The 10,794-nt window shown below is 51.3% G+C and overlaps 1 protein-coding gene across 1 annotated transcript; it reads right to left on the bottom strand.

Moving 5' to 3' along the window:
- Positions 1-4,472: 4,472 nt before the first annotated feature.
- LOC115599922 lies at positions 4,473-9,525 on the bottom strand. The gene is made up of 10 exons (XM_030467608.1): positions 9,384-9,525; positions 8,973-9,052; positions 8,437-8,627; positions 8,171-8,241; positions 7,752-7,813; positions 6,904-6,973; positions 6,272-6,369; positions 5,517-5,684; positions 5,059-5,148; positions 4,473-4,601 (listed from the first exon to the last, which is right to left on the bottom strand). The coding sequence occupies exons 1-10, from the start codon at positions 9,523-9,525 to the stop codon at positions 4,473-4,475; spliced, it is 1,101 nt and encodes a 366-aa protein (XP_030323468.1).
- Positions 9,526-10,794: the final 1,269 nt, after the last annotated feature.

Here is a 10,794-nt window from a genome sequence, read left to right as displayed (position 1 = left end):
CTTATACATGGGGGTTACATCAGCTGATTTCCAGCCTGCTGGTACTCTCCAGTCAGCCAGGACTACTGGTAGATGATGGTAAATGGCTTGGTGAGCATCTCTGACAGTTCTTTCAGCACACTTGGGTGCATCCCATCCAGTCCCATAGATTTGTGGATGTCTGTATGGTATAGCAAGTCACTGACCATCTCCTCCTGGATGTGGGGAGGTCATTCTGCTCCTGGTACCTATGTCCTAGCTTAGGAAGTGTGGTTTCTTCTTTATAACCAATCTTATTGCTTAAGCCTGAGGCAAAGAATTAATCAGGCATCTCAGCCTTTTCCACATCCTTTGTCAGTGTTTCCTCTGGCATCCAGTAGGGGATGGAGGTTCTCCCTGGTAAACAGTTTCCTCATAGTTGAGAGTGAGCAAGGAGAGTGAGAGAGCAGCTTGGTGGGCACTTGGTGGCTGTACCTACAACACTTGCTGGAAACTACAGGATCACAGAATTACAGAATGGTTTGTGTTAGAAAGGACTTTAAAGATCAGGTAGTTACAAACCCCTGCATGGGCAGTGACACCTACCACTAGACCAGGATGCTCAAAACTCCACCTAGCCTGGTCTTAAGCACTTCCAAGGAGGGGACATCCAAAGCTCCTCTGGGCAACTTGGTCCAGTGTCTCACCACTCTCACACTAAAGTATTTCTTTCTACTGTCTAACCTAAATCTACACTCTTTCAGTTTAAAACCATCACCCCTTGTTCTATCATTACCTGCTTCTGTAAAAAGTCCCTCTCCAGCTTTCCTGTAGGCCCCTTCAGGTACAGGAAGGCTGCTAGAAATTCTCCCCAGAGCCTTCTCTTCTCCAGGCTAAACAACACCAGCCCCCTCAGCCTGTCCTTGTAGGAGAGATGTCCTTTGATCATCTTCAAATACTTCTTCTGAACTGGTTTCCACAGCTCCATGTCCCTCCCCTATGCATGACACCAACCCTCCCCCATTGACTGGGCCAGTGCTGGATCCAGGACCTGTGAATTTCTGTTTTATACCTCTCTAACTTCTGTTCTTTCACTTTCTCTTTCTCTTTCCTAAAATCATTGAAACGTTATGCTTACCACATTTTTTCCCAGGTTGCACAGCTTGAACATACATGTATTGTGACTTCTGTGAGCAAAACATTTAGCCTGAGCACATCTAATATTCAAAGTAGCAGCTTTTACGAGTTACTCCTTCCATTGTTTTAATTAAATACTACATTCAAATATACCCCTCATTTTATCACTACATGACCTTGTCCATCCTCTGGTTTCCTGTAGTATCCCTTCTGGTGCTGTAAGGCTGCTATAAGGTCTCCCCAGAGCCTACCCCAGGAAGAACAAGCCCAACTCTCAGAATCTGTCTTCATGGGAAAGGTGCTCCAGCCCCATGATCATCTTTGTGTGCTTCCTCTGGAATTGGTCCATCAGCTCCACAACCTTCTTATGCTGGGCATCCCAGAACTGAACAGGTAAGGGTCTCACAAGAGCCGAGTAGAGGGGTACAGTCACCTCTTTTGACCTGCTGGCCCCATTTCTTTTGATGCAGCCCGGGATATGGCTGGCTGTTTGGGCTTCAAGAGCACATTGCCAGCAAGTCTTTGTCCTCAGGGATGTTTTCAATCCCTTCATCCCCCAATTTGTATTTGTGTTTGTGTTTGGGATTACCCCAACCCACATGCAGGACCTTGCACTTGGCTTTGTTGATTCGAATGGTTTGCAATGGTGCCTTGGAGAATGTACCAACTAATGTGCTTTCCCTAGCAATCACATCTGTTAAGTCACAGACAGTGAGAATAATCCTTCTGCATAGGCAGATTAGAAGCCCTATCAGCAAAATTATATGTTATGTACCTCCATCCATAGATTATGTAAAAGAGCCAGGTGCTTTAAAGATTTTCAGGTTTCTTTCTACCAGTTGCCTTTGAGGATGCTGGTTTTGTCCATTCTCTTTCTCCCACATACAGTGTTTTTTTCACTCTGTCCTCATGCATTACTTGGGGGTCTTTCATTTTCATATCTTTGTACATCCTTCCACTGCCCATTCTTGCTATGGTTCATTGTTTCCTAGAGCAGCAATAGCACTCTAAAATTATTTCATTTTCATCCCCCCCCTCACTGTATTAAGGATCAGATTGTGTCATGAAACTGACTTGAATTTAATTAGTCTGAGTTCACTGCATCTTTAGAGTGGCTTAGAACTGAGAGAAGCATCCTTCTTGCAGACTAACTTTTGCAGTAATTAATTCAAGAAGTTCTCACAATAACCCTACAAACAACAGGGAACAACCTTTCAGGACTGAGCCCTAGATGAGGAGTTGTACAACTGAGATAATGTGACAGGAGATAGGATATAAGAGGCCATGTGGTCTTCTTTCTGCTTTTGAATTTTCCAAACTCCAAGGTAGAATCAGAGATTCTTTCATTTTGTCCTTACAAAGATCCAACTTTTGGTATCACATGGTCAAATCCTACTGGACGTATTTCTGTTTAGAGCTTAGTTTTCTTTGCAGGGAGTGACAAATGACAGTTTTACTCAGGTAGCTGTATAACAGTGAATTTCTTTCCAAGGGTCAAAACAGAACAAAGAATCAAAGATTTGCATCACCAAAATGAAGAAGTCACTAACAATGCAAGACATCAGTGAAAAAGGATAAAAGCTATGGAAAAGTACCCAAGGACAAGATCCTTCTTTAAACACCTCAGAAGAGAAAATAATCAGCAACCATCAAGGCTGAACCAGCTGTCTGCTGAGTGCAAAGCAGGAAATGAGACAAGGCCACCATTTCTAGTCAGATTTGCAAATACCAAAATTACATGTATTGCATTAAGAAGGTGAATTTATGTTATTATTAAAATCAACATTTTTGTCTATCCTAACTACTAGACCTGCAGAAAATTAACAAATTTAGCAACAAACTTGAAAATATGGGAGTTTTTATGTTTACTGTGTAATTAGCCCGTCAAACTCACAGCTGATGGAAATCAGATCGTTTAGTTAACTTTTAGGAAAGCAAAAGGTATTGCAAACAAATAATTCAAAGACACATTGAGATACTAAAAAAATGTAAAAGGCATTTATACCCTCCCCTTTTTGTCATAAACCAGTCTGTACACTTCTTTACTTGGTAATGAATGTGTGGGCAGTTCATTTCATATTGTTGAGATAGTTCTGCTTCACTCTGAAATCCCTAGGGTTTCACTCACCACAGGCCAGTAAACTGAAGGACCTGATGATATGGCAGCGATTGTCTGTTATGCCATGACTTAGGTTCATCAAACACTTGTTAGTCACTGAAGTTAGCAGAAGGGGTTTCTGGTTTTCTGATTAACTCTTTGGTTTAGCCAGTAAAGTGTTCCCCCTGAATTCTTCAATACACTAATAACTACTAGGACAGTGTTCTATTTGCCTGGTTTAGAGAGAGAGAAACTTTATCAGGTGGTCAGTACTTCCAGGCTAAAGCGATAGCTCTGTAGAAGAACTCAGGTTTGCCTCAGACCTGGTCTTGTATTCCACAGTCCTGTTCCAGTGTGCATAGGTTTTACCAGCCTTATATTTAAGTTGTATGTATTTTAACAGCTTCCACAAACATGTTAGTCTGCAACAAGTTCCCTTCTTTAAATCCAGCTTTGCATGAGAATCACAAAGTCATTCAGCTTGAGATGGATCTCTGGTGGTCACCTCTTAAAACAGGTCCCATTGGATGAAGTTGCCCAAGGCCTAGTGAAGTAGAGCTTTTGTCACCTAAGGATAAGGAAAAGTCTGAAATACTTAATGCCTTCTTTGCCTCATCTTTATTAATCAGACCTTATCACCAGAGTCTTGGTTACCATGAGAGGTCCTAGATGACTGGACACTTGTCAAGAAGGAGGATCCAGGGAAATACAGCCTGGGTGCCTGGAAAAGTGATGGAGAGGTTCATCCTGAGTGTGCTCACATGGCAAGAGCAGGACAGCAAGAGTATCCTGAGAGGATGCTATGCTGTCCATTCATCTGCCTGTGATCCCTACAGACCTGTGGAGAAAGGAAGAGGGTTTAATAGAGAGCATCTCTCATTCTCATTCCATCTCTCAGCCCAGTCCCCAGAGGCAAGGTATCCCCAGAATGGAATGGGCCCCTGCTTTAGAGATGACCACACTCAAGAACTGTCAGGCTCTAATGACCCCTTCCAGAGTTGAAGTGGGGGAGCAGCCCTCGTGCCAAAGGATTTCATCCAGGAACTTAGGCAAGGAAAGGCTACGGGAGAGTCATCTCCTTTTGCTCTTTATCATCTCTGCAGATGGGCAGTGATGGGCAGAGAGCAGAAAGACCAAAGAAGGCTCCAGACTGTGAAAGGCAGAAGTAGGCAGTTTTGAGAGGAACTCTGAAATGGCACTGCTCTGCACCAAACAAACAGCCACCAACCTCTGCACTGTTTCTCCATGACGGAAAGCCCCCACTTGTTGCTGTTGTCGCCTAACTCACGGCTTTCCTTCCCACGCTCTTCCCATGCACCTGCACTCGATAAATGCAGGTATATCGTGGTTTTCCCCAGTTGCTCCGTATGTCAAGTTGCAGAAACCGAAATGCTCCAGGGATCCCAAGCTGCTAAGAAATCACATCAAAAAGCAGTGTCATTCCTGGGGTGCAGAGAGGGAGAGAAGGCTCTGCGTATCTTCCTCTCCCAGCCCAGACCCTGTTCTAGGATCACCTCCCACCCCAGCTGGACAGACAGTTTCTCCCTCCTTCCTTTCTCCCACCCAGGTAGCCAAGGAGCCCTGTGTCTGGCCTCGGAAAGTGTGCCAGGCATCTGTGGAAGCCTGAGGTTTGCAGGTGCTGGGGCAAGGTGCTTGGGCATCCTCCCTGCCACTGTCTGCCTGGTGGGTGCAGCCAGGCAGCTCCAGGGACCCAAGCAGCAGTAGTGGGGCCACTACAGCCTTACTTTTGCTTTTGCCAGCCTGCCAGATGTCACATGGTCCTACCAATGTTTCTCTAGGCCATGGCTGGGCCTGGCAAAGCAGCATTTCTGCCCTGGTCTCTTGCCCATACCCACTTGCTGTACCTGCAGAGGGAAGGTCTGGGTCAGCTCCTCCTGCATGGCATAGGTGAATGTGCCCAGCAGAGTTTTGTCCTTGCCTTCCTCATCCAGTCCCTTGGAGATAAAGCATAGGAGAGCAGGTCAGGCTCCACCTGACCACGAGGAAATGCCAGTGCCAGATCCAGGCCTGTCATCTGCACCACACCCCTGCTGCTCCTGTGCAGTCTGGCATAGGATGTAGGGGGCTGAGTCTTCTCCTTGTGTATTGCTCAGGGCCCCCGTAGGGCCGGGCCAAAACACTCTAAGCAAGTGTTGGGAAGGGTGACACTACCCTGAGTGTCCCTTGACGTGTCCCCTCAGGGAAGGGAAGGGCAGTGCTTGGGAGCACATGGATCTCAGCAGACATGCAGAGAGCACCAAGTCCCCGTTACAGCTTTTCCCCAAGGGCAGCTCCCAGCCCCCAGTGCCTGGCAGAGACTTACATAGACACTGAAATCTCGGGGGGCACTACCACGAATCCCTGGTGGAGCAGCTGTGCTGGAGGTGTGCTGTAAGGTGATAGCCATCGGCTGTATTTGTACAGGCAACCGGATGAGCACCTCGGTCTCTGTGCCCTGGAAAGGCCAGCAGTATCCCGGGGAAAAGTCCGGCTGAAAGCAGAGGGCAAGAACAATGAAGAGGCGGGTGTGATGGGGGCCATGGCTCGTGCCTGCAGCCAGAGCACAGGAGGCACTGCGTCCATGGGCTCTGCTTATACTCAAAATGAATCCCATGTTGGGAAGTAGACAGAAGTGCCTGGACATCTCCCCAGCCCACAAAAAGGAAGAGAGGAAAACCTTCCAGCCAGGGGGAAGCATCTTATACCCTGCCCTGGAGTCAGGGCTTTCAAGAAACCTCTTTTTTGGCCAGCAGCTTTGCAGCCTCCCCTGCCCCTTTGGGAAAGGGACAGTCAGAGCTGTGTTGGGGAAATGGGTCACTGCTACACCCAGGAGTGAGCAGGTACAGTGAGCAGGAAGCTCAGCTCAGCTCAGCTCAGCTTACTCAGCTCAGATGCCTTCTGAGACCAGCTTTTCCTTTCCAGGGGGACAAGCCCAGTGAGAGACCACAGGTGCCAGGCACCACATCAGTGCCATGTCCTTGAGCAATGCCACTGGCCTGAGGGGGATGCCCCAGGGCTTGCCCCCAGTTTTTATCTAAGTGGGAAGAGAAGCAGCAGTGATGGTTTCTGCTACTGTACCTGCACAAAGGTGTCCTGGACTGGGACAGTACACCGGAGCCCAAGCACCCTGCACAGCCATGAAGTGCTGGACAATCTCTGCAGATCAACACAAGCCCCTGAAAGAAGAGAGTAGCTGAGTGCAAATAGGAGCCACACTCAGAGGATCAACTTCTAAGGCTTCCTGCCAGCCCTACACAGACCACAGCACCCAGCACCCCTGTGGTGTCCCAGGCCAAGGAGGGAATCCCAGTGCCTGATGATGGCATCTCAGCCACACAAAGAGAAGGTCTGTGAGTGCTGGGAGATGGCTGCACAGGAATGGCAGCAGACTCAAGCAAAGGCCCTGATGCACAGACAGCAGAGGGTAACTCAGCCATATACTTTTGTTCCCCAGGAAAGCTCCACAGCCCAGGAGAGGGCAGAAATGCTGCCAGGGGGATGGCCAGGGCACCAGCGAGGGGTCTGACAGCAGAGCTGGGGTGGGCCCAAGGGACCTGCTCTGCCACAGCCCTGCTCTTGGGCCCTGTAGTTTGGTTCCCACCTCCTTCTGCCTCAGAGAGCAGAGTCTGTAGCTCAGGCTGCTCTCAGGAATGCCAAGCAGGAGCCAAGTGAGAAAGATCCACCTGCCTGGACCCGAGCTTTGACCATACCTGCATTTTTCAGAGCCCAGTCAGAAATCCACGTGGTTGCAGACATGGCCTCTTGCATTTCCTGAGCTTCCTAGGAAAGACACAAATGAACAGGAGAAACACAGCCCCATCAGGCCTGTCCAGGAGAAGGGGCTTTACATAGTAGAAGCTCAACCAGCAGCCCCTGGCAAGGGAGGGATGTGTGGGCTGAGCGGGAAAAGCCCCTACACCAACTGGCCCAGGAAAGGTGTGCAGGGCCCTGCACTTATCCCTGCCCTCTTTGCCAAAGTGCAGCATCACCTTCTTCATAGCAATGATCTCTGCAGCCATGTGTGACACCTCATCCCTCAGCTGTTGCATCTCATGGGGAACATGCTCCTGGCACTCAGTGAGCACATTCCTGCAGACAGAGAAAAGCAGATCTTGTCAGAGAGCTGCCCAGCCTCTCCTGGAGCCTCCAAGCCCTGGGAGAGCAGGAGGGACAGAGGTGCTGGAGCCCCCTTTTCTTTGCCCACTTTGCAAGTGCTTCTCTCTCCCTCCAGGTTTAGCAAAAGGCCCTGGCCCCAGCAGGAGCAAAAGACACAAGGCCTGGGAGCTGTGCAAGTGAGTGCAAAAAGCATGGGAGTGCCTGCTGGTGCCCCATAAACGGTGCTGCCAGTATGGAGGAGAGGCCTCTTACCCTGGGGACTTCCACTGAGCTTCAGGATGTTGCATCAGCATCTGAAAGAGAAAGGCTCTCTGAGCTCCAGGGCTTTCCAGAGCCAGCTGCTGCCACTTCTCTAGGTCACCCTCTGGGATCAGAGGACGAGGCTATTCACCCACCCACCGCCAGCACTTCTCCTTTGCAGGACTTTCCTTGGGCCACTGACCTCTGCCAAATCCTTTGCCTGCAGCCTCCACATCAGCAGCAAGGCCTCGCAGCAGGCACCAGCTGTAATTCCCAGCACAGAGAGAGATTTACTTGACTGGGGTCTAACAGCCCCTGTAGCCACAAGCACCTCCTGCACCAGGGTGGCAAGGGGCTGAATGAGGACATGGGGAACGGGTGCAGAGTGAGGTTACAGTTCCAGGCTAGGAGACTCTTTCCTCAGGGCTCTGCACAGACCTGGTTTCCAGGTGTGCTTTGCACCCCACAGCTATGCCCTATTTCCCCTGTGTGCACCGAGCATCTCATGACCCACAAAGGGGGAAGCTGGAAGGGCCCCACAGATCCTCCAGAACCTCTTCCTTATGCTGAAATTCACACCCTGCACCTCTGAGTGTCTGCTGACAGCAGGCCAGCACTCACCGAGAATACTTAGACTTATCAAAAAGAGGATTGTCAAGCACCTCTTCTTTTTCAGAAGGATCATTTCTTTCCTGAAAAAGAGCAAGTCCTGGTGTTAGCCGTGCTCAAGTCTTGTGCTGGGGCACTGTCTCTTTCAAGCTGAAAAGCCCCTATTTGTAGGGGAGTCAGGGGGTCTCCTGCTGGGGAGCACCTCCAGCTTCCCCTTGCTCGCCTTCACCCACTGGCACCCCCCATATCCATGCCTGCTCTGAACATGTTGTACGCACAGGGTGGAGATGGCTGTGCTGAGGCATCTCTGGAGGGAGAGCACGGCCATTGTTAGGATGCACGCCACGCTGAAGACCAGCCCTGGGCAAAGAAAGCAGAGAAAAGCCTGAGGACCCTTCTTGAGGACTCCCATCAGGGCATGTGCCAGACCCCTGTGTGGAGGCAGATGCTGGTCGTATGAACTCCACCCCTGTGGGGCAGGACCAGGTTTATACCCTGGAGAGGGGAGCAGCTGGGTGCTCCATGTCAGATGGGATGCGAGGGCCAGGGAGCACCCCCTTACTGGCAGGGCACAAAGGAAGCTGGCACAAGGCTTTAGAATCTCAGACACTACTACCATACTGGGGTGCCCGAGATTGCTATGGTATTCCACAAACTCATGGCCCTGGCAGCCAGCTCCCCATGTTCACACAGGCAAGGTGGCTTCAGGCCTCCCTTGGGCCACGATGAGGCTGGTTCTGCAGGGCCATGGGTCCTGGCTGAGCCAGGAAGGCTCATGGCTCAAATGTGGGCTGACAGGCAGCCACAAACTTACACTGATATGTTCCTGTGGTGTGGATGGACACTGCTGGCCCTTCCCACCTGGTCCCCTGCTCTTCCGGAGAGGGGGTGCACCTATGGGGGAAAAAAGAGGGAGCACAGCTTTTCACCATCTCCATGCCATGCATGCCAAGGGCATGGCCACAATACAGGCTTCTAGAGGAAGCCTCCCAGGAGATGGTCCCATTGTGGTGGGACAGGGCAGCAGAAGAGCAGCAGAGTGGGATGGCACAGGAGCTTCTCACCATCTGTCCCCTGACCCAAACAGCACCAACTTCTCCCCAGAACCTGCCCACTCACGGCAGGTTTCCCAAGCTCTGGCACTGCTGAGCTGCCCACAGTGCTTGCAGCTTCTCCATCGTGTCCCCCCATCCCTCCTTTAGGTTCTGGGGGTCCTACCCCCCACCTGATGTTCCTGAAAGGAACAAACCCTTGTACCTATTCTGCAGGACCCGAATGGCCCGAGCTGCACGTTCTTCCATGTTGCTCCTGGCTCTTCTTGACTGGGCATCGCTTTGCATTCTTGCAGGAGCACTTCTTCTCCTCATTTTGGCAGGAAATGAAGCTTCTCTGCAAGCCTGTGTGTCTTTCTTCTGCTGCAGGAGTGCTGCCTGCCCAGGAAAGGCCACTTGGACCAGCGCCTAAATGGGCTGCTCTGGTGACAGTGCCACAGGCACACAGCCCCCAGGATGCAGGCAGCTCTTTCCAGGCAGGAGGTTGAGAGCACGGTTCAGTGTGCTGGAGGGTGCCAGCCCGCTGGCCCCACACGGTGTGAGGTCACAGCTGTGACATCACAGAGGGAGCTACCAGGGGGCAGGATGCAGGAAGAGGCACCACCTGACCACTTGACATCATATTTTGCATTTGGGCCCAGCCAGCCTTGGAAACACCTCCATCCTTTCCCTGGTGCTGAGCAGCACTTGCAGAGGCTTCCTGGCTTCCTCTCTGTGTGTCCTGGAGTGAGGAGGCTGTATGGGTGGGCAGGAGGCTGGGAGGGGGCTACAGCAGGGAAAGGAGACCCCAGAGGACCCTAGGGCTCTTTACTGCCATGCAACATCATGCTCTGCAATAAAGGCTGGGGTTTGGTCTTCCCAAAGTAGCCATTGCCTGGGGGCTGGCTGGGCATCAGTCAGCTGGGTTGAGCCCACCACAGCCAGTGTAGAGAAAGGAGAGTGTTTATAGCCTGTTGGGGCACCATGGTCCCAGCAGGGAGGCACAGGGTGCCCTGAGAGCACTGGGCATCTAGCATAGGAACACAAGATTTGGGAGGATTCTGCCTTGCCCCTTGCCTTCCAGGGCCAGCCTGACCCTCAGTGTGTTCTCATGGGGCAAGAGGGGGTGCTGGCTCTGGGTGATGCCAGGCTGAGGCTGGAGCTGCACAGGGCTCTGGAGTCATCAGTTCTTCTGGCTCCACAGCTTCATGAGAAGCTACAGCCATCAAAGTGTCCCACGCATGTGCCAAGGGGCAGCTGCATGCCCCCATCCCCAGTGAGATACATGGGTGTAGTGAAATGAGGCAACCAGGTGCCACTAATTGCCAGGGAGTGAGCATGAGCTTGTGTCAAGCCCACCTGTGCCTAATTAGGGTGGGCCCCCACTGCGCATGAGCAGGACCAGGGGGCCAAACCCTAATTAGGCACAGGTGGGCTTGACACAAGCTCATGCTCACTCCCTGGCAATTAGTGGCACCTGGTTGCCTCATTTCACTACACATGGGCATCTGGGATGGCACAGTGGCTCCTTCTGGGGTGGCCCACAGACCCTAGTGAGTCCTCTGGGATGGGCTGGCTTGCAGGCCCCCTCCCAGCTGTGATGAG

The sequence above is a fragment of the Calypte anna genome, chromosome Z (genome assembly GCF_003957555.1).
Source record: "Calypte anna isolate BGI_N300 chromosome Z, bCalAnn1_v1.p, whole genome shotgun sequence".
NCBI lineage: Eukaryota > Metazoa > Chordata > Aves > Apodiformes > Trochilidae > Calypte > Calypte anna.
This window is presented reverse-complemented; position numbering and strand designations above follow the sequence as displayed.